Source organism: Gopherus flavomarginatus, chromosome 1 (genome assembly GCF_025201925.1).
Source record: "Gopherus flavomarginatus isolate rGopFla2 chromosome 1, rGopFla2.mat.asm, whole genome shotgun sequence".
NCBI classification, from domain to species: Eukaryota; Metazoa; Chordata; order Testudines; family Testudinidae; genus Gopherus; species Gopherus flavomarginatus.
In genome coordinates this window covers 33,875,663-33,898,874 of record NC_066617.1, presented here as the reverse complement: position 1 = coordinate 33,898,874, position 23,212 = coordinate 33,875,663, and the positions used below count along the sequence as shown (strand labels likewise).

General features: G+C 41.1%; 1 protein-coding gene across 3 annotated transcripts in view; it reads left to right on the top strand.

Annotated features, from left to right (window-relative positions):
- Window positions 1-23,212, top strand: part of CERK (ceramide kinase) — a 74,357-nt gene that overhangs the window by 15,034 nt on the left and 36,111 nt on the right. For all 3 annotated transcript variants that reach the window (XM_050936238.1, XM_050936239.1, XM_050936240.1), the window contains 4 exons: window positions 3,953-4,066; window positions 5,290-5,412; window positions 9,292-9,417; window positions 10,210-10,273. In XM_050936238.1, coding sequence (XP_050792195.1) covers window positions 3,953-4,066; window positions 5,290-5,412; window positions 9,292-9,417; window positions 10,210-10,273 — 427 coding nt within the window. The remainder of the gene's footprint in view (window positions 1-3,952; window positions 4,067-5,289; window positions 5,413-9,291; window positions 9,418-10,209; window positions 10,274-23,212) is intronic.

Below are 23,212 nucleotides of genomic sequence, written 5' to 3'. Positions count from 1 at the left end.
TTACATGCAAATCAGCTTTTCTGAAGCAGTGTTGCTTCTGTCTTGAGACTTGTGTTGTAGAATACATAAAATTAAAAGTAGGGTAGAGGTCTTTATGGTATGAATCCACTCAGTCAAGCAGGTATGGCTTACAAAGACTTGAACAGATCAGTCATGAAACTTCGTACATATAATATGTATAGTTCTGTGTTTCCACAAAGGAATGATTGGGAGTTTTGCTGGATTGTACTTTAGCCTTGCTTATTTTATGTATTAAGCTTCAGCAATAGATTCTGTGTCTACTGAATCTTGATACAGACTGGAGTGTGTGTGTGTGTGTGTGTACTCAACTAGATGTTCATTTTGTTGGGAGTTTACAGTATTGTCAGCCAGAGATAGTCTTTTAGGGCTAACTCTTACTCTTAGGGTTAGTCTACACTATTGCGCTACATTGGTGCAGTTGTACCATGTCTAGTGAAGACACGCTCTGCTGATGGGAGAGCGTCTCCTGCTGACATAGCATGGTGTGTACACTGCTTTAAGTAGATGTAACTTGGGTTGGTCATGGAGGTGTTTTTTTCATACCCCTGAGTGACGTAAGTTACATCGATTTAAGCAGTAGTGTAGACAGGCCCATAATACTCTACACTTTACATATAGGGTCTGATACTGATCTCACACCGGTGTAAATGGCAATGAACTACACTAAGACATTTCAGTCTAGTGTAAAACTATTCTGGGGATGTATGGGGTTAGTAGATTGAGTGTGTAGATTATTTTCAAGGGGAATAATTTCTCCACAGATTCTCAGAGAGTTGCCCTACTATTTACTTCTGTGGGTGGGTTTTTGTGGTTATATTTCAGGCTGCTGGCAGATAAAGTAATTCTGTTTGGGGGCAGGGCGGGATGGTTTTTAGTAGGATCCCTTTTGTAGCTTGCTCTATGAATTTGTTGAGCACCTACTTGTGGAAACTACCCACTCTATCGAGGAAGGGAATAGGGTGCAGTGGACAAGGATCCTAGGCTACAGTTTGTTGACCTTACCTTTTCACCACAACATTCTATTGGCAGAGTAAATGAGACCCTATATTCATCTCAATGACATTTGTCCATCTGTAGGTAACATGACAACTTTTCAAAACTATGTGGGAATGTTCTCGGTATTGGTCTCACACTTGAGCTAGTATTTTGACTAGCATTGGAAGAGGGAGAGCTGGAAATTTTACCTCCTATCATGGAGTACATTTTTCTTAACTTGCTGGAAGTTGAGACAGTCTTGTCCTGTCAAAGCAGTGGACCTGTCTGGTGTCTGTACAGTGCCTAGCACTAGTACAGTAGGGCCTTATAAATTAGTGTAGTCATCCTAGATGGAACTGAGATTTCTCAAACCATAGTTTGAACTAGTATTCACCAGTAATGAGTAAGCAGCTTTTCTGTAGAATTTGCAAGATACTTTTTATCACTGTCACTGGTACTACCCAGTCGAAGTCAGAAATGAAACTGATGACTTTATTGTGAATTAAGGTTACTGCTGTCTGGGGAAAGCTGTAAGCAGAGATAGATCTAACCCTCAGCTGTTGAAAACACTCTATAGAAGTGGTGGAATCAAGACACTTAACTTCTATTTAAAAGAGGATAAGGGAACTATATAGAAAGACTGGGCCGATTCGTGCCCATCATGCACTCTATTAGCCCCATTAAATATTATTTAACAATATATAGACTTGTGTGTGTAAGCTGCTTGGAAGTTTTCCCTAATTCAGAATGTCTCTCTTGCCTTCAGGGCAGGGTTAACTAGGGAGAACTATGTGACAGTTTCAGCAATTTTTGTCTCAGCTTATGAACTCTATTTTTCTTTTGAGAATGCCAGTTATATTAGAGCTTCTGTTTTGAATGTAATCTTAAGTGTAGCTTTGAGCATTCATTGTGTAGCAGGAGTCTGATTTGTAGCACAGAGACTGTCTGGAAAGTTGTGACAGCAATTAAGTGGTTAACTAGGAAACCAGAGCTCCCATAGCCAGATGGACTGTAGGGAGAAAGAGTCCCAGCATCCGCTTCCAGGATCTAGGGAGCATCTCACTGCCCAAAAAGGGTGTCTGAAACACAGGATCTGCACCCTGGAGAGCTTTCCTGAGACCCAGATTTAGGAACAGTGATCAGTTGCTACCCAGAGTCGAAGAGCTTTTTACATGTGGGATTCAGCAGTTGGAGCTCATCACAACAGAATGTTTGTCCAGAGAGTGGTACTGATCTAGGCTATGACGAACATACTGTGTTTGTACCACACCTGGTACTGGCTGCCAGTCAACTTCTGGCTGAATCAGTGTTTCCAGTAAAATCTATATACAAGTCGTACGGCTTGGATACCTCTCTGCCATGCTGCCTGCCTACCTTCCTCTAGAATGCTTAAACTAAACTCCCAAGATTAAGAACTAAGGGGATTGCTGGACTGAGTATTTTTAGTAGCAGGTACATCTCTGGAATTTTCTCTTGCCAGGAATACATCTGAGCTTAAGTCTGGCCACATTCAGAAGGAGTCATGAAACTTGGGCTAGCTCTCTGCCTGCTGCTGGCTTAGTTTCCTCTCTCATTTTCGATTAGTGAAATTTTCTTGATGTGTCTTTAAAATGGTGGTGGTTGTGATGTAGGGTTACCTTTTATCTAATGTAAAATGAGCCCAGATACTAGGCTCGTGCCATATAAATGCTTGCAATAATGTATATTTAAAAGTTTGTATGAATTTATTGTTACTTACGAGGTTAGACAGTTTTCTTTTCTTTTTAGTGTATAGAAAATGTGTGATAAAGCAATATGACTTCTGTTACTCGTTCCTAGCAAACATGCCAATGAGTATCCTATCCAGAATCTTTGTTTACATTTGTATCTAATTGGAATATCTCATTTTAATTTTAACATGTCCAGGATATAGCATAAAGGAGCCATCAGTAAAAGTTTGTTTATTGTAAATGCAACACAGAATTACCCTTAATATTGAAGAATATCTGAGTAACTTATACAGTTCAGCAGTAGAATTAAAAACAAAAGCAGAGTAGAGTAAATATATCTTTCTCCCTTTTGTTTCTTGCCTTCCTCCCCTTGACTGCTTCGTGTTTAGCCAGGTCAAGGCAACTAAATTTTGAAATCCCCTTACATAAATGGTTCTGTTCTTTGATTATCAAGAGAGCTGACCATTATTATACTCTTAATCATGGTTAAATTGCAGCTGGCAATATTTATTCAATAAATTAAGTTATATTTATGCTCTAGAGTCTGTTTAGAAACAGAAATAGCTATGGTTGGCCTGCCACACCCTCCTACTCTTTTTAGACTAGATAAATTTAACAATTATTTGTACAGTGAAATCTCTTCTCCCTGCCCCCCCCATATACTTCCCACTTTAATATAACCAGGCTTCTGAAATACACCTCTACCACGATATAACGCTGTCCTCAGGAACCAAAAAATCTTACCATGTTATAGGTGAAACCGTGTTATATGAACTTGCTTTGATCTGCCGGAGCGCTGCTTTACTGCATTATATCTGAATTCGTATTATATCAGGTCGTTTTATATTGGGGTAGAGGTATAACTAGATCATCATGGTGCGAGGGTGATGTAGAAATTAGACACCAGTAAGCCTTTCTTCAGTACCAGGAATAGGATTGAAACAGCGATGGTTAGAATTACAAAACACTTTATTTGAAGATTTATTTGCCTTTGTCATGGCTAGGGGAGGGACCGGGAGTGTGATGTGCACATGGTTGGGCCAATTTTGAGTGAGTGGTGTTGACCCTGTATTTCTGATTTATGTCCTTGGTTGTGCATGGCTTTGTTCAAAGCTGCTTCTCTGATATCACCTATATAATCTTTACATTTTATATGAAATACACATTTTTGCATTTATGTTTTGAAACTATTTTAATGTTTTTATATTAACATTCAGTTTTCATGTATTGATGTTGTGTTTGTACAGGAAATTGTTTTGTGCCCGCCTCTGAGATTATTGCTGTAGAAGAAACTGAAATTGACGAGAAGCAGCGTAGTAGTGGAAAATGGCAAAAAATGGCAAAGCCGCATGCTTTCACAGGTAGGGAAATCACTCCTATTTTCAGAATGCTGCAGTAATTGCTTAACTGTAGTAATCTGTAGATTATTTTAAGGGGGACTTGAATTTGGAAGCTGTACAAAGAGTTTTTTATAAGCAAAACTATTGGTCAGGAGCCTGGCTTTTTATTATTGTTAAAGATGTTTTAATAAAATCTTTCCTTCATGGCTCATCTCCTTCTCTTTGGTCCCACAATGAAATCATAACCCTTGCTTACTACATCTCGCTTTTGAGAAGTAAATATTGTGGCATCATAAATTCTGTATGGCTCCACTAGAGAATCAAATAAGAGATGCTGTGAAAATGAGTCCTCACGAAAACTCCAGTCATTATTAATGAACAGACTGTGTGAAAAAAGATCTTTCACAGACTTTTCCAAGTGTCAAGGCTTTCTTTTATGTAAGCACTTCAGCTGTACAATCAAGTGAGATACAGTGGTACTCTAACCTGCTTAGTGATATAATGGCAACCCTCCGTACAGCTAACCCTGGAAAGGGGACTTCAATGTACTTGTCCAAGGCTTTATAGAAGGACTAAATGTGAGAAAATAGTTTGCAGGGATGTGTGTATCATTGTTCAAACTGGAAAAATAGAAATGTTTTGGTGGTTCTCTTCCACCCACACAAATGCTTCTCAAGAGACTGGAAATGGCTTTCAGATTCACTCTCTTCCTTTCAGCTTCCTGCAAACAAATTTGATTTTAAAAGGTGGTACTGAGGACTGGGTGTTTTTTCTGACCTGAACTTTGCAAACTTTATATGGCGCATAATTTTTCAAAACAAAAGAAATTCAGGCACATATGAATGCTGCAACTCTGTGTTTTGTGTAAGCAACCATGTAATAACCCAGTGTCCCTTCCTCTGGGCATGCTAAGAAGTATCTTTTAAAAAATCATTTTCAAATTTAAGCAGTTACTGTAAGCTAAAATGTGGTGGGGGGGAGGAATTACTGTTTTTAAATCATGAAAAATACTTTGTTTTCCTCTTACAAACACACACACAAAGTTTTCCTATTAGAATTATGAGAAATGGAAACATTCTAGAAGTGGGTAGTAGTGTCTTTTGGTCCATTAATATGTTGTGTTTTAAATATGTTGCACAGGTCTTTAAAACTAGGGCTTCAACCCACAATTAAGTACATTTCCGACTTGTTGCAATAAATATAGAATGTATAAATTTTTTTTGTTTTGTTTTATATATATATAGTATATTACGTGAAAAGAGCACAAAAACACCGCTGGCGGTGCAGCGAAGTAACATTTTGGTGCATTGATGAGCAACTGTGTAACCAGTGGATACAGGCACTTAAAGAATTACTTGAGTTACAGAGTAAGTTTGACTAAATTACTGAAATATACAACATTATTTTCATGGCATCTACAGCAGTTTAGTTAAGTTTCTATTAAAGTGGCTGACTCAAGCCCTTAAGCCTAGCTTATGCCCTCCTAAGGGAGAGCAGTCGAGGGGTAGGAGGTATGCTGCATTTGAACTAGCAAGTATCTGATTCTCCACTGTTGCAAGGTGCAAGGCATTACCCATGGAAAGTGAATGTCAAACCCTAACAGATCAGAATAGTAGGGTTCTTATTTATTTGTCCAAGTGTAAATGAGTGTGTAAAGCACTGGAGAATTTGGGGCCTGCAGACTTTCCATAGTATTGTACTTGAATGGATGAGAGGCGTTTTCTGCTGAGTGCACAGAGGATGTTGCTTTCATATTTCTCAGATGTCCTGAGATCTAAAGGGACATCTGTATTGAGTATTGAAACAGCTGGAAAGTGGGACTGTCTCTTCAGCACTATGGGTCACATGAAATGGAAACTGTCCATTAGTCATTCCTGGGACTCTCACCTGTGCCCTAGCATACTTCTTCAAGAGGGGCAGAAGGCTTGGAGTGGTGTGAGTTTTTGCATACATTCATGCTGACAAGGATTCCCTGACCACTGCATAAACATTTGTATGTTAGCCAGAGCTGATGCTACTACAGAATAGCCATTCCATCCATAGTATCTCCTGCACCTCTGAAACTTCATTAGATTCAAAAATACATTGCTGCTTAAGCTCTTCTTCCCCCATCTCCACCATCACATATCACTTGTATTTGATTCAAAACCTTTTGGAGCATGGACTGTGGGCTTGTCGACGCGTAAGATGCTGCAGTGGCGCAGCTTCACTCAAGACACTTCCTGTGCTGACAGAAGGGGTTTTTCCATTGGTGTAGCTAATCCACTTGCCCAAGAGACGGTAGCTTGGTTTATGGGAAAATTCTCCTGTTGACCTAGTGCTGTATGCAGAGGGGAAGGGGTTAGGTCAGTTTGGTCCATCGTTCATGAGTGTGGATTTTTCACACCCCTGACCAGCATAGCTATACCAACCTAATATCCTACTGTAGACCAGATCTATGTGTTTGTAAAGCACCTAGAATGATGAGTCTCGAACTACAAGCCCAGTATAACTATTTAGTAATAGTAAACTTCCCAGAGTCTTAAACACTGGGAACAAACATCTGATGATAACTTTGTTAATGTTTCTTCCAATAAAACAAGTTACAGTTCTCACACCAGTGTCAGCTACTTCAGAGTGCTTGGTAGTTGCTGGCTGTGTAGTTCCTGTAATACCAGTATTGCGTTGTTTTTAAAGTACTTTGTATGCATTACTTATGAAAGGAGGAGACCAAAGAGACACAATCTTCACTCACTTTTCCCATTCTGCGCCTATCGTGACTAGGTGTTTGCCTTAACTGGGAATTTGCTTGCCTTGGGTATTTGTTGAGAATCTTAATGTTGCTTAAAACTACTTTAAAAATAGAGGGAATTATTGTTGAATGGTTCTAATGTTATTCCGGTACTAACAGTGAACTGTCCAGAAGCTTGAATACGTAAACTCTTTTGTTTCATCCATTTTGAGGTCAGAAGGGACCATTGGCTCATGTAGTCTGACCTCCTGTATAACACAGGACACAGAATTTCACCTGCATAGCCCATTGTTGAGCCCAATAGTTTTACTTAAGGCTTCTGGGCGCACATATTAATGTGTATGATTGATATTGCCTGGAAAATTTCCTTACTGAGTTAAGAGGTGCAATTTTCCTCTCAGGTATAACACATACTGATAAGCTCTTCAGGAAAGGGACCATATCTTCCTCTACCTTGTCACATCTACACGGTGGTGAAATTTTGCTTCTAAGACATGAAATCAGGGCCCCAATCTTGATCAGGGTCTATGGACACTGCTCTAATAAAATACAATTTATCAGATGACATTCAGTACTATGCTAGAGATGTTGAGAAAGGTGAACTTGCTGATTGCCCTTTTTGTGGTAGGACCAAGAGTGAATTATAGAGTGCTAAATCTGCACTTCTGGAATAGGTGTCTGAGAGAGAAGCTAGTGTGCCTTTTCTGGGATTGAGGACAAGGACATTTGAAATCATAATTTTATCAGAATGTCTTCATCAAAATGACACTATAGGTTTCCTCATTTGTTTTAAATAATTTCTGTATTAAATGTACTCAGTTTAAAAATACAAATAAATGTAATGATCAGCCTGCACACTGAGCCTGTGCTCTGAATGTCAGGTGGGTTCCCCCCCCCCCATGCGATATCACCATTAATAGAGGCTCTGCAGGGCAGATTGGGCTCAAAATTATTTATGCAGCTTTTTGTTTAGATTGTGCCCTCAGCAATGTATGTGCAACTCCACCAGTTACAATGGGTTTGTTCATGTGGAGGTGTCTGAAATTTAGTAGACCACGATGATACAGAAAAAGGAGTATAATCCAGTTTCGTTGTTGTCTTCCTTTTTTTAAGTTTTGTCTCTGAATAATCATACAGGACATATCTTTTGTGTAAAAAGGTGTTTGCATAAATATTTCTTTGGTACAGCCTGTAAGACTATTCCATGATCCCGAAGAATGAATTGAACGTTAGGTTTACAAGACTGATTCCAAGGACTGGTGAATGAGTTGCAATATGCAGTCAGTGCTGGGAAAAAAGTCTTGTTTATGCAATGTCCGAGTTGGCTATATATGAAATCATGTACTGTAATATGGATAGCCTTGGTTCTTTGCAAAGACCTAAGTAATACATTCAGTATTCATCTTACATTCCTGTCAAAAGTTGTCTTAATTCAGCCAACCTGGTGCTTTTCACCATGTTCCAGTACAGATGATGTTTGTGATGAAACTGGACAAAATATATGAATTTTCTGTGGAAAAACTTTTTTTTTTTTTGCAAAGATTCAGATTTTGGCAAAGATTCAAATTTTGGCACTTTCAGTCAGTCCTGTTTTGTTGTTGAAACATACAAAACTGTGAAAAGCATCCCAACTTGAGTCTCAAAATTTGGGCTAACTGGCCTTAGGTTGCCAACTGTTTTAGAAAGGGTCAATGTGGCTGAAGGTCTGTCATGAGATCTAGATTCTATTTCCAGTTCAATCACAGATTTCCACTTAGTGGTTGGCCAGTTTACTAATGTCTATTTTAGTTAATCTTACCTTTTTAAAATAGGGATAATAATCAATACCTCCATAGGGATACTTTGAATCTTAATTGATTAATGTTAGTAAAGTACAGATAAGGCCCTCTAGCAGTGGAAAGCATTCTCATTTACGGTGTCTAGTTGAATAGCCCTGTTGTGATAGGTGTGTTTGGTTCCTTGACTTCACTGTCTCTGTGAGGTCAAATCTGAAGTCCATTCAAACAGACTTCAGACAATTATGATAGGTATTCTTAGATTATATTGAGTTCAAATCTTCAGAGCCTTTTCCTGCAGTTCAGAATACGCTTTTACAAGATATACTTACCACTTGTCCATCATGTGGAGGATCATTCAATTGCCTGTTACAAAAGCTATTTTCTAGAATTGTATTTATGAAATACCTTCTATACAGGGATATTTCTACATGCATCTCACCCACAGGATGCATACAGTTGCCATGCTTATTGTTTGCCAAAGAGAAGATAATATGCCTCTTTAGGCAAGGTGACTGCAGAACTGTCTGAAAGTAATGTGAACTTTCTGCTGCTCTTTCCATATAATAAGGAACTCACTTAATCCTCACACTAAGGAATTTTAGTAAAATCTTTTATTCAAATTGTCTCTGTTCACTGACAAAATATTTTTATAAGAGTATGTATTTAAATGTAATAACTGGCTTGTTTTGATACTCAAGTGCCTAACAATGTGGGGTGTTTGTTTTCTCCACCCTCAGAATCTAGACCAAAGCAACTCCTTGTATATATTAATCCATATGGAGGAAAGCGGCAAGGGAAGAGGATCTATGAACAAAAAGTGGCTCCATTGTTTAGTCTAGCTTCCATCTCCACTGATGTTATTAGTGAGTAATAATCTACTTCAATCTCTCATTAAATATAATATGAAATTCTTTAAAGCAACTCTTCCTTACAGCTTAAGAAAATGTCTTTTTAGAACTCTTTCTGCATTAATAAGTATACGAAATGGAATAACTGATTTCTAGCTAATGTAGCTATAGCCCTGCAATTCACAAATGAGGGTGATGTAGCAATGCACCATTTATTTCAGTACAGTGGTGACCATTTTGTAGGTAGTGATCCATCCAAGCTATTTAAGCTCTTAATTTATAAAACAGATATCCTGCTTTTTCCACTTGAATAAATAAAACTTGCCCTTTAAACCTGCATAGGTTGTTACCCTGATGAATTAATTACTAAATGATAGTGACTCGCAATGAAAGATACATGTATGTGACACTTAAATTTACATTTAATGTTTTGTACACAAAGAATTTTCCTCCTATGTAGTACATGTATTTCTCAGTTGTTTCCTTATTGTAAAATTCATTGAAATGAAAAATTTTGGTAAGCCGAGACATTGTAATGGTTTTGTTTTCTGTTCGTATGCAATGTAGTTGGTCTTGGGATGTTAGAGAGACAGGGTGGGTGAGGGAATATCTTTTATTGGACCTCTTACCAACAGAAGTTGGTCCAATAAAAGATATTATCTCACCCACCTTGTTCTTGTTTTCTGCTTGACAGCCACATTCATTTGTTTTTATTTATGGAACTTATGAAACATTACTTGATAAGTTTATGAAACTTACTTATTCACTCAAGCCTTCCTATTAAGCTATGTGTTTATTTCTCCATAGTAACTGAACGTGCTAACCATGCTAAGGATAACTTATTTGAAGTTAATATATACAAGTATGATGGGTAAGTGATTTCATTCATATTAACTTACATGTTTATTTTTCATGGAATATATAGCTTTAATTTCTGGAGAAGAGATTATTGTAACAAGATAGTTTATGGTAATGTGATAACTTTTGATGATATCATTGTAATCAACAGCATTTCAAAACAAGCATGCTCTTTGGGTCCACTGCATCTGAATTTGGATTTATTCCCAAACGCAAAAATGGACTGTTTCAGAGGAGTCCAGTTAACCCCCTGAATCAATATTCTTCTGTGAGTGGTAGTTCCAGTTGTATTCCACGGTAGGATTATGCATGTGCACCATGCGCTCAGAGCCAGATAATTTGAAATTAGTATCCGTCGGTCCATGCATGTGCTCTGGCTCACTTTATGCCGCCAACCGAGGCGATAAAGGGTGGGGGTGGGCTGACCTCTCCACTTCCTTCTCACAGTCGTATGGTCCAGGTCAGAATCCTTCATGTCCACAACTTCTCATCTTAGACTATATCCTGTCTTTTGAAGACGTCGGGTCTATCCATCAGTTCCTTATGAGTTCAGTTAGCAGTGGTCAGTCCATACCTTCTACCTCCTCTGGACTACTTGATTATTGCACATCCTCTAATCAATAGATTCTGAAAAGACTTAATAAGGACCTTCCTGCCTACTCAGAAGATTCTGCCCCAATGGGACCTGAATCTCATTCCTTTAGTACTGACAATGCCACCCTTTGAGCCTTTAGCTACGTGTTCCATAGCATTCCTTTCCATGAAGGTTGCCTTTCTCATAGCTGTCACGTCACTGAGAAGGGTTGGTGAATTGGGAGCAATGATGGCAGACCCTCCATGCACTGTGTTCCATAAACATCAGGTTCCTTTACATCTAGACCCCCAAATTCATCCCTGAAGTAGTCTGGGAATTTCACTTTAACCAGTCCATTCACTTACCTGTTTATCCTAAAACTGCAAGCTTCTATAGAAGAATGAAGACTCTACTTCCTCACTTTATGATAAGCCTTGGCCTTTTATCTTCAGAGGACAAAACCAATCAGGAAATCCCCAATACTGTTTGTTGCCATGGCAGAGAGAGTTAGAGAGCGTGCCATGCCATCTCCACCAAGAGAATCTCCAAATGGATTGCTGGCTACATTCTATTCTGCCATCAACTCCTGAACCCCACCTCCCAAGGGGTAAGAATTCATTCTGCTAGAACGCAGGCAACAACTAAAGTGTCTCTTCTGGACATACCCTTCTTGGACATCTGAAAAACGGCCACATTGAGTTCCATTTACATATTTGCAAGGCATTATGCCCTGATGCAAGACTGTGCTGCTGATGTTTCCTTTGTGATGGCAGATCTCTGCTCAGCCCCACTGTCCACACCCTCCTCTTCCTTAGGTAATGCTTGTCAACCAGCTACAGTGAAATACACTAAGGGCCATCACTCGAAGAAGTGGATAGTTACATGTAACTGAAGATTCTTCAAGATATATGGTCCCTAGCTGTATTCCACTACCAGTCCTCCTTTCCCTTTGCTTCGGGTCTTCTATTATTTATGGTGAAAAAGGAGCTGGAGAGGTGGTCAGTCCACCTTGCTCTTTATCAGCTGAGTTGGAGGCATGAGGTGTGAGCCAGGGTGTATGCGCAGACCAATGGATCCTACTTTCAAAATCTCTGGCTCCGGACACGTGGTGCACATGCGGAAATCCGCAGTGGAATACAGATAGGAACCACACATCTCGAAGAACCTCCAGCTGCAGGTAAGTAAGCCCCTCTTACACTTGCATGAACTTTATATGCTAAGTTAGTCTATAGTTTTATGTACCAAATAAACATACTAAAACACTTAAATTTAAGCCCCAACTCAGTTAGCACATGCTTAAGTTTTTTGTGAATCAGGGCCTAAAACCAGATAAATTCATCAGCACGTTTCAGCAGAGTTGAACCACCACTCAGTATTATACTTCACTCAAATTTCTGTACTTTGTTTTAAAAGCTAACACTTTAAAAAGTCTGGCAGTGAATAATTACAGGATCCAGTCACTTTTTCCCCATTACAATGTAATCCTTTACTAGTAGTCACACCTCACTTGATTTAGCCACAGCTCCATTTCAGTTTTGCCCCCTGACTTGTTCTGTAGTTGGGAATTATTCTTTTGGACGTATACGGTGGCCTAAATTCTCTCTATGCTGTGCGGCTACGCAGCTGCCTGTTAAACACTGTGTAGGCACTCAGGGTTGCGGCGGGGAGAGATGCCTCTCCCCAAGGCCCGGACCTGCTGGGACCAGCGGACAGGTGCTCCTCCCCAGACCCTGCTTGGCCCGGACCAGCCACGGCTGGGGAAGAGGCACTTCTCCCCATCAGCCCAAGTGCTGCTCTGGGATGGGAGAGAGAGCTTGGGGGAGTCCTCTCTTCCCACCATATCCTGACGGAGCTCCACTGCACCTGAAACCCCACATTTCCCCACCCCCTGCATCCCAACCCTCTGCCCCAGCCCAGAGCCCCTCATCCCCAACCACACCTCGGAGCCCTCACTCCCAGTCGGAGCCCTCAACGCCCTGCCCCCCCCATCCTCTGTCCCACACCAGAGCCTGCACCCCCAGCCGGAGTCCTCAGCCCCACCCACCACATAAATTTTATGTGCACCAATATGAAGTGATGTGTCATATATCACCTCCATATTGGTGCACATAACAAAATTCATTCTGCACGTGGGTGGGAAAAATTAGAGGGAACACTGTTTTCTTATAATGTGATGTGTTGGGGAAATTAAAATATATTTTTAAATATAGTTGGAATGATTGATCTGTTTGGTATAGTTTAATGGAAATGTATTCAGACCATGCAAGCACATTGTAAAGAACATTAATGTTGAATATTAGCAGTACGCCACTGAAACATGTCCTTATGTTGCTCTTTAAAAAATGATGTTGTTTTTTGAATTGCCCAGTTTGGCTTTTTAAATGGGTACTAAAAGTTCCTCTTCAAATAGATGCAGATGTGTATTGCACTTAGATGTGTGCACGCTGGAGCCAGACACTTTTGCTTAGCAGTACCTGTAGAGAGGAGGCATTAATGCCTTGTGGTTGTGGCCACTTCCCTGGCTATATGACCCCCCGCAGTTCCTTCTCACGGCCTGTGGCTGTAGTCGGAGCTCTGTGTGTTTATAGTCTCACATTTAGTCTTAGCCTAGTTTACTGTGTGTATTTAGTTAGTAGTAGTCAGTCAGCAGATAGTGTTCCCAGCTGTTCCCTCAGTAGGGTTTAAACATTTGTCATCTGTGTGGAGGGGTGATCCCCCAATAGTTACTTCCACACGTAGGCCCAACTTGAAGAGTGTTGTTCAGTCTGTAGATCATTCAAGAAGTGGACTCAGGTGGCACGGGATCTTCGCCACATGCAGCACCTACTAGTACAGGCCAGGCAGCCTGATCCGGTACTGAGGCCCTCCTCAGGCCGAAGGTCGCTCTTGGGCTTGGAGAGCGTTGCCACTTCTCATTCTGGGACAAGCACCTCTCCAAAGAGTCAGAGGAGCTGTTCTTTTTGTCACCACTGAGGACGAGGTCTCATAAGACCGATCATAACTGTCCCAGGTCATGGGGCAGCTCCTCTGCCTCCCCCAGGAAAAGCATAGACCGGACTGGCACTGGTTCTGGCGCACAGAATGGCATGGGTACTTCTGACCCTTCCCTGGTATTAAGTGGAAAGGGCAGAAACCCTGTACCATCGACTCTGGTTCAAACTCCAGGTATCGGTTGAGTCCCGTACTGACGAGGGAGATGCTGGTACCAACTATGTCCATGTCGTCAGCATATAAGGCAGCCGCAGACTCCTCTTCCTTTTGGTCCAGACCTCCCTGTTGGTCCAGGACTTTCCCAGGGCTGCACCAAGTATAGCCCCTCCAGTGGAGCCAACTGCTGAATACTCGTGTCTGTTGGCAGCCATCCAGATGCTCCCCTCCCAATGGTGAGGATGGAGCTGGTACTGGAATCGGTACAGGGGAACTCTGCAACAGGACTGTCTTCAGCCCCGCTGCATTCAACACCACAGATTCTCCACTGGCGGCTTTCATCACCCTTGATGTTGATTCACTTTGGTACCGCTGTTTGCACTTGGACCTACAGGCACTGACTTTTGTTTTTAGTGGTGGATGCTTTTGAAGAGGTGTGTGTGTTTGGGGAGTGGAAGGGGGTACTCTGCCAGTTTTGGGGAGAGGTTATTTTCAGCATATTTATACACTTCTTTCATATTCTAGTTATTGAATGTGTCTGTCATTGATATCTTTACTATTTTAATAATTAAATTCTTATGAACTACATAAATACATTATCATGAATTACACTGTTAAAATCATTGCAGTCACCTACAAGCAGTCTTACTAATGTCCCAGTTTAAAGACTCATAGACTCTAGGACTGGAAGGGACCTCGAGAGGTCATCGAGTCCAGTCCCCTGCCCTCATGGCAGGACCAAATACTGTCTAGACCATCCCTAATAGACATTTAGCTGACCTACTCTTAAATATCTCCAGAGATGGAGATTCCACAACTTCCCTAGGCAATCTATTCCAGTGTTTAACTACCCTGACAGTTAGGAACTTTTTCCTAATGTCCAACTAATGTAAGACGGTATGTCTCGTTGTAGCTTTCTGTATGAAACTGTCAGCAGTCTTATTTACATCTAGTTCCCTGGTCTTGTCTTGATGCGCATTAAGGACAGCTACGTTATTTAGTTGCGGCTGTCCCATTGATGACTGGAGATAATATTTAAATCTTCTGAAGCTGGCGAATGAGTTCAGGATGATACAGGCCCGGTGACAAGGATTCTTATAAATTTGCAGTACTCTGGAAACATAATGCTTCTAGAGTTTCTGCAAATGACTCCAAGATCTCTCTTGATGAGTAACAGCTAATTTAGGCACCATCATTTTGTATGTATAGTTGGGATTAAGTTTTGCCATGCGCATTACTTTTCCTTTAAAATGGAATTTCATCTGCCATTTTGTTACCAAGTTACCCAGTTTTACATGACCCCGTTGTAACTCTTTACAGTCTGCTTTGGACTTAATGATCTTAAGTAAATCATCCGCAAACTTTACCACCTCACTGTTTACCCCTTTTTGGAGATTATTTATGAATATGACGAACAGCACTGGGCCCAGTATAAGCCCCTGTAGGACACCACTATGTACTTTTTTCCTTCTGAAAATGGGCCATTTATTCCTGCCCTTTGTTTCCTATCTTTTAACTGGAATGCCTGATAATGCTTTCAGGGTCATCTAAAGTTCCATAATTTAATATAATGACAAGTCTTTTGTTATCTTAATCACCCTGCCTCTGTTTATAAACTCCTTTCCCCAAGAGCAGAAGTTGAAGCAGCACAGAACTCATCACATTCCACATGGCTCCTGGCTCCTGGGTGCGGAGCACCCACTATTTTTTTTTCTGTGGGTACTTGAGCCCCAGAGCACCCATGGAATCAGTACCTATGTTTGGACCAACACTACCTGTGCCATCAGCATGCCGGGTACTGCCATGTCAGGAGTACCAATTTCTGCCATGTTCTAGGTGATGGATGAATTAGATCGCTCCCTTTGATGTCGCTCCGCCAATGTTACCGAGTTCCTGGAGCTCTGATTAGGACATAAGAACATATGAACTGCCGTACTAGGTCAGACCAAAGGTCCATCTAGCCCAGTATCCTGTCTACCAACAGAGGTCAATGCCAGGGGCCCCAAAGGGAGTGAACCTAACAGGTAATGATCAAGTGATCTCTCTCCTGCCATCCATCTCCACCCTCTGACAAACAGAGGCTAGGGACACCATTCCTTACCCATCCTGGCTAGTGGTTAGCCATTACTTAACCTCCATGAATTTATCTAGTTCCCTTTTAAATGCTGTTATAGTCCTAGCCTTCACAAGTTCCTCAGGTCAGGAGTTCCACAAGTTGACTGTGCACTGTGTGAAGAAGAACTTCCTTTTATTTGTTTTAAACCTGCTGCCTATTTATTTCATTTGGTGACCCCTAGTTCTTGTATTATGGAAATAAGTAAATAACTTTTCCTTATCTACTTTCTCCGCATCACTCATAATTTTATATACTTCTATCATATCCCCCCTTAGTCTCCTCTTTCCCAAGCTGAAAAGTCCTAGTCTCTTTAATCTCTCCTCATATGGGACCCTCTCCAAACCCCTAATCATTTTAGTTGCTCTTCTCTGAACCTTTTCTAGTGCCAGTATATTTTTTTGAGATGAGGCAACCACATCTGTACGCAGTATTCAAGATGTGGACATACCATGGATTTATATAAGGGCAATAATATGTTCTCACTCTTATTCTCTATCCCCTTTCTAATGATTCCTAACATCCTGTTTGCTTTTTTGACCGCCTCTGCACACTGTGTGAACATCTTCAGAGAACTATCCACGATGACTCCAAGATCTTTTTCCTGATTTGTTGTAGTTAAATTAGCTCCCATCACATTGTATGTATAGTTGGGGTTATTTTTTTTCCAATGTGCATTACTTGACATTTATCCACATTATATTTCATTTGCCATTTTGTTGCCCAATCACTTACTTTTGTGAGATCTTTTTGAAGTTCTTCACAGTCTGCTTTGGTCTTAACTATCTTGAGTAGTTTAGTATCCTCTGCAAACTTTGCCACCTCACTTTTACCCCTTTCTCCAGATCATTTATGAATAAGTTGAATAGGATTGGCCCTAGGACTGACCCTGAGGGAAAACCACTAGTTATCCCTCTCCATTCTGAGAATTTATCATTAATTCCTACCCTTTATTCCCTGTCTTTTATCCAGTTCTCAATTCATGAAAGGACCTTCCCTTTTATCCCATGACAATTTAATTTATGTAAGAGCCTTTGAAGAGGGACCTTGTCAAAGGCTTTCTGGAAATCTGAGTACACTATGTCCACTGGATCCCCCTTGTCCACATGTTTGTTGACCCCTTCAAAGAACTCTGATAGATTGGGAAGACATGATTTCCCTTTAGAGAAACTATGTTGACTTTTGCCCAACAATTTATGTTCTTCTATGTTTATGTTCTGACAATTTCATTCTTTACTATTGTTTCAACTAATTTGCCTGGTACCGACGTTAGACTTACTGGTTTGTAATTGCCGGGATCACCTGTAGAGCCCTTTTAAAATACTGGCGTTGCATTAGCTAACTTCCAGTCGTTGGGTACAGAAGCCGATTTAAAGGACAGGTTACAAACCCTAGTTAACAGTTCCGCAATTTCACATTTGAGTTCTTTCAGAGTCATCATCCTCCCCCTCCCTGTCACCTGATTAATTCGAGGGGCTGCCAGTGGACCAGTATGGCTCCCAGTGTTGGCGTGTGCCCTGTGGCCAGGATGGAGGTCCTTGTCTTAGCCCCCTATTGTCCACCAATGCCTTACCCATTTCAGTTGCCTTAGACTCAGTGGGATGCTCCTCGATCATGGAGACCCTGTTCTTCATCCCATTCAAAGCCAAAATCACCTACCAGGTTGACAGTGGTGGCTTTGGATCAACCACAAGCCTGGGCATTAGCGGTCTTACTCCATATGGTGATTGAGTCCTCCCTCCCTTAATCCTTATTGCCAGATGATGCTGAGCTGCCTGGTTCATCTTCTCCTTCTCCAGAGAATCTTAAGGTGTACAGGGACCCTTTTAGACTATGTAGCCGCATCCTTGGGCATCCATGTATAATTCTTCCAAGAAAACAGGCACAAATTTGTGGACATTTTGCAGCCCACCATCCCAAGGAGAATGACCCTCCCAATCAATCATGCACTCCTTGAGTCAGCAAGATCCCTGTGGAATACACTGGTCTCGGTACTGCTGGTAGTCAAACACGTGGAAAAATGTTACTTAGTTCCCATGCAGAAATTTGAGAGGCTCTATTCCCACCTGGCCCCAAATACCTTGATCATAATGGCCATAAACAGCGCCCGGCAAGATAAGTTCAAGTCTACCCCCAGGGACGGAGATTTCAAACTATTGGACCTTCTGGGCAGGATGATCTATACCTCATTAACCTTACAAGCCAGGATAGAAAATCAACAAGCTTTGTTGGCCAAGTATGTTTTCCTCAATTGGTCAGCCATGACTAAATTTGAGGATCAGTTGCCCAAGGCCTCATGTGAGGAGAACAAGCCATTTGTTGTGGAAAGTTGCTTGGTGGCTAAAACATTCCCACCATCCACTCTATTGCCAATACCTCAGCCAGGGCAATGGCCTCAGTGGTAACTATTATGCAGGCTTCCTGGTTGCAAAACTCTGGGATCACTCTGGATGTCCAGCAAGCCATGAAGGACTTGCCCTTTGATGGTCGAGTCTTGTTCTCAGACAAGATTGATGTGTGCATCTGAGCCTGTAGGGCCACAAGTCTGCTCGCACTCAGGTGGTCCAATGCATCAGGTTCCACCTTCACCCTCTTCAGATGTGGCTTAGGATGGTTTATTGCCTTGCTCCCTATTCTCTGGACAGGCTGGTTCACCTTCCTCCACTAGTCGTATATTCTTTGCTCTGGTGGGAATCCCCATACAATGTGTGCCAAGGAGTCGCCTTAGCTTGGCCCTCTCCGACCAAGTCAGTGGTTACTGACGGTTCCCTTCTGGTTTGGGGGGGCACATCTGGACTTGTTGAGGGTGCAAGGCCTGTGGTTGGAACAAGTAGCCTCACTCCATATCAACATGTTGGAACTTCAGGCCTTCCACAATTTGTGTCCTGCCTTCTGAAACCACATCATGGTTCATGTACTCACATAGTACATTGTGGTGGTATTGTCAGTGAACAAGCAGAGAGAGTGAGGGGGCACATTCCAGGTTATTCTGCCTAGAGGTGATCAACCTGTGGCAATTTTGCATTGAAGAAGACATCATTTGGGTAGCAGTCCATTTGTTGGAGATGCAAAGTCATCTCGAGAACCATCTCAGCAAAGTTTTTTCCCTGAGCCACAAGTGGTCCCTGAAGGAGAGTGTTCTACAGGTCATCTTTGCAACATAAGACATTCCGGCAATCAAGCTGTTTGCGATGAGAGAAAACAGAAGTGTTGACTATTCTGCTCTCGAGTTGACCTTAGTTAGGGCTCCCTCTCTGACACCACCTGCTGCAGCTGGCAGTCAACTCTTCTGTACACCTTTCCACCTTTTCTGGTCATTTCAAAGCTCATAGTGGATCAGACCAAACTCATCCTCATGCCAACATGGCCAAGAAAGTGCTGATTCTCAGATGTTTTTGCTCTGTCAGTTCAACCTTCCATGTTGTTTCTTCTCCGTCCTGACTTGCTCACTTAGAACCAGAGCCAAACCCTCCATCCTGCAGTCGGCTGCTGTACCTCATGGTGTGGCTTTTGTATGGAGTAAATGAAAAGGAAGAACAGTGCTTGGAAACTGTCCAACAAGTCCTATTCAACAGTGGGAAGTCTTCCACTAGAACGGCATACTTAGTGAAATGGAACAGGTTCTCAGTGTGGCCATTGGTCCGTGGGACCCACCTGACAGAGGCCTCCATCCAGTACAATTTGGAATACCTGTTACATCTTCAGAAATCGGGCCTTGTGCTCAGTTCACCGAGAGAGCATTTGGCAGCAATATCAGTATTCTATCCCCCAATTCAAGGAAAGTCAGTTTTTTTTTTCCTAATACTATGGTGATGAGATTTCTAAAGGAGCTTGTCCACTTATCCTCTGGTCTGTCCGTTGTGGGACCTAAACACAATTCTGGTGGCTCTGATGGGCCCTCTTTTCAAGCCCCTTGCATCCTCTCCTGTCCTGTCTCAGAAAACCACATTTCTGATAGCCATCTCTTTGGCAAGAAGTGCGCGCGAGTTGCAGGCCCTCATGGCCAAGTTGCTTTTCACACAATTCTTCTAGGAGAAGGTAACGCTGCAACCACACCCAAAGTTTTTATCCAAAGTGGTCTCTGTTTCATCTGAATTTACCTGTGTTTTTCCCTAAGCTGCAGTCTTCTCCAGAAGATCAGTACCTCCATATTCGATATCAGGCAATGTCTAGCCTTTTATCTAGACAGGACTAACTGTTGCATGTTTTATCTGTTGCATGTTTTATCTCATTGTCATATGCGTACCACATGAAGGGGCAAGCGATCTCTGCACAGGACATCTCTAGATGGATAACATCCTGTATCAAGGCTGCATATGAGATACCTTTCACTGCACATCTTTCGCAGATACGGGCTCACTCCACGAGTGCACAAGTGATGTTGATTGTGACATTTCCATACTGAACGTTTGCAGGGAAGCCACATGCTTGTCCATACATACATTTATGGCTCATTATGTTATTACTGCATCTTCCAGACTGGATGCAGATCTTGAAAGGGCAGTCCTGTGATCCCTATTGCAGTAGACTTCAAGCCCCGCCTCCGGTTTGGTGTACTGTTCGAGTCACCTAAGTGGAATACTCATCTGCATCTACTTGAAGAAGAAACGGTTACTTACCGTAACTGTGGTTCTTTGAGATGTGATGCAGACATGCATTTCCTGACTCACTCTCCATCCCCTCTTCCTTGGAGTCTCATCTCATGGGTTTTCAGTGTGAAGGAATTGGGGTGGTGCCGCTTCATATACCCAGGGAGGGGGGGAGAGGCACATGCACTGCCCCTTTACAGGTACTGCTAGGCAAAAGTCTTTGGCTCTGACACACTGGGTGTGCAGACACCTAAGTGGAATACATGTCTGCATCACATCTTGAAGAACCACACTTACAGTAAGTAACCATTTCTATTCTCTCCCTCTCCCCCCCATTTTTATTGAATATAAAAGCGTTATAATTTAAAATGACCCAAACACTACAGTGAAAGTTACCATACAGAGGATCAGACTACCAATCGTTAACTTTTACACACAAAATTAAATAGAAATGATAGAAAAGGTAATAAAAATAGAGAAGACTGAGGGAAAGAATATAGAGAAGAAAGGGAAGAGGGAAGGAGGAGTCATAACATGACTCACCAAGATATTCCACTATATCTATAAAGTCTACCTGTGTGTCAATGAATTTATCATTTTTATTATGGTTGGAGATCCTTTCCATCACTGCCATATCGGTATGCCAATCATTGGACTGGATTTTGATTTCCAGTATTAAAGAACATAGTCTTTTAGCCAAAAGTTGTTATATCACAAAATTTTAGCCTTTTAAGTTCTATATTTAGAAAAGGAAAGCATTAAGGAGGATAGTTTAAAATACAATCTCTTAGGCACTTTTGAAAATTTCCTCTGTAAAGTTTAACATGGATAAAAGACTCTGCTTTTCCTGTCCCTCTCTTCCACTTCCACATGTTAGTGTGAACTATATGCATTCTATCACAAGCACGATATATTTTTAAACTCTATTACTAATACCAGTCATCACTCCATCAGGATACTAATATATTTCTTTTGAGGAAGCCCAGAAAAATAAAACCTGGACTTTGTAGGCAAAGCCATTTTGGAGAGATGAACTAAAATATTGAATAATTTTTATGATGGCAACAGAAAAATATTTTCAACACCACATGCTTTTAAACTCATTTTTGATTTCCCAGAAAAATTCTACTCTAGGATAAAATGAGGCTTGTTAAGTTTAGGGGAATTGTGTTTTTTGGAGACGTTATGGAGTGGATGTTTGAAAATAGGTTTCAAATAACTCCAAAATAAAGAGGTGAATTTACAGGTGGGCTGAAGTGCTGTTTTCATGTTTATAAGCCAGTTGTGGGGGATACATCTATTCACTTGTATAAAGGGAAACTGACCCTCTCAAAATGTAATCTAGTATATGTTGTAAATAACACCCAACAATCCTCATAGTGAGTTCACACCCTCCCTGAAAACATGAGGGAGTAGCAGTGACCAAATATAGTAGCTCCTAATGCGCATAAGACCTATCCTTATAGAAAATCACTCCCAATATTTTGTTCAAAGTCTTCCTTAAGAAAGAGCCAGCTATCCCTGTGTGTAGTCTTTATTATTCCTGAATATCTCATTTGATTTCTCTAACTTGATAGATCATTAGATTTTTAATTGGAACTTCCTTGATTTGGCTGAGAAAAATCTGAACTGTCTGACTAAAAGAAACAAGATTTTAAAAAAAGGCCAAAATAGTCGTCTTACAGTAATTCAGTAGATACTTCAGATACAGTGAAGGTCTGATCTTTAGAAGGAAGTGTGACAGTTATCAAGCTGACTGCACTTCTGACCCTTTTTGGTTCCCACTGCATACATGACTGCCACAAATATTTGTTTAGCTATTTAGTTAGATTTGAAAGGATTTTTTTCTATCCGTGTCTAAGATATCTACTCATTAGATACTTCGGCATAAAAATTGTCACTGCTACCACTTCTCTCCATAATAGCCAGGCCCCAGGATGCCAATTCATAAGAAATTATTTAAAACGAGCAATAGCTCTAGATGGAAACTCTTCACTAAAGCACGTTTTTTTGTACGTTGATATTCTGGTATTCACTTCCGGTTTGAGTCAAAGTAATATACCAGGAATTTCTTGGTCTCTGTTATATTGGCCATGGGGATTATCCTCAGAAGGGATAGGCATCTGTTTCATTTGGACAATATTGAATTTGTACTTACTGTTAGTTGAGAGCAAGATAATACTATCTTTATATCAGTCCTACATTAATTCTAAACCAATTCTACAGCACTGTAGATCCAATCTAGAGTTTGGGGCAGGAATCTCTCAAGGGTCTGATTGGGTATAGAATATACTTAAGGAGGTGAGAAACTGGCAACTGCCTTCTCTGTTGAGGTATAATGTAGCTTAATAATATACAACTGAGAAACTGTATCTTTCTTTTACTTTTAAAACAAGATGTTTTGGCATAGAGAGCAAGTATTGAGCAGAAACTAACATATATTTATACGACTGTGACTCCAGTACTGGAGCAAAAATAGGGTTCTCTCAAAGGATAAATGTCACTTGTGGATTTTCTACATAGAAGTTT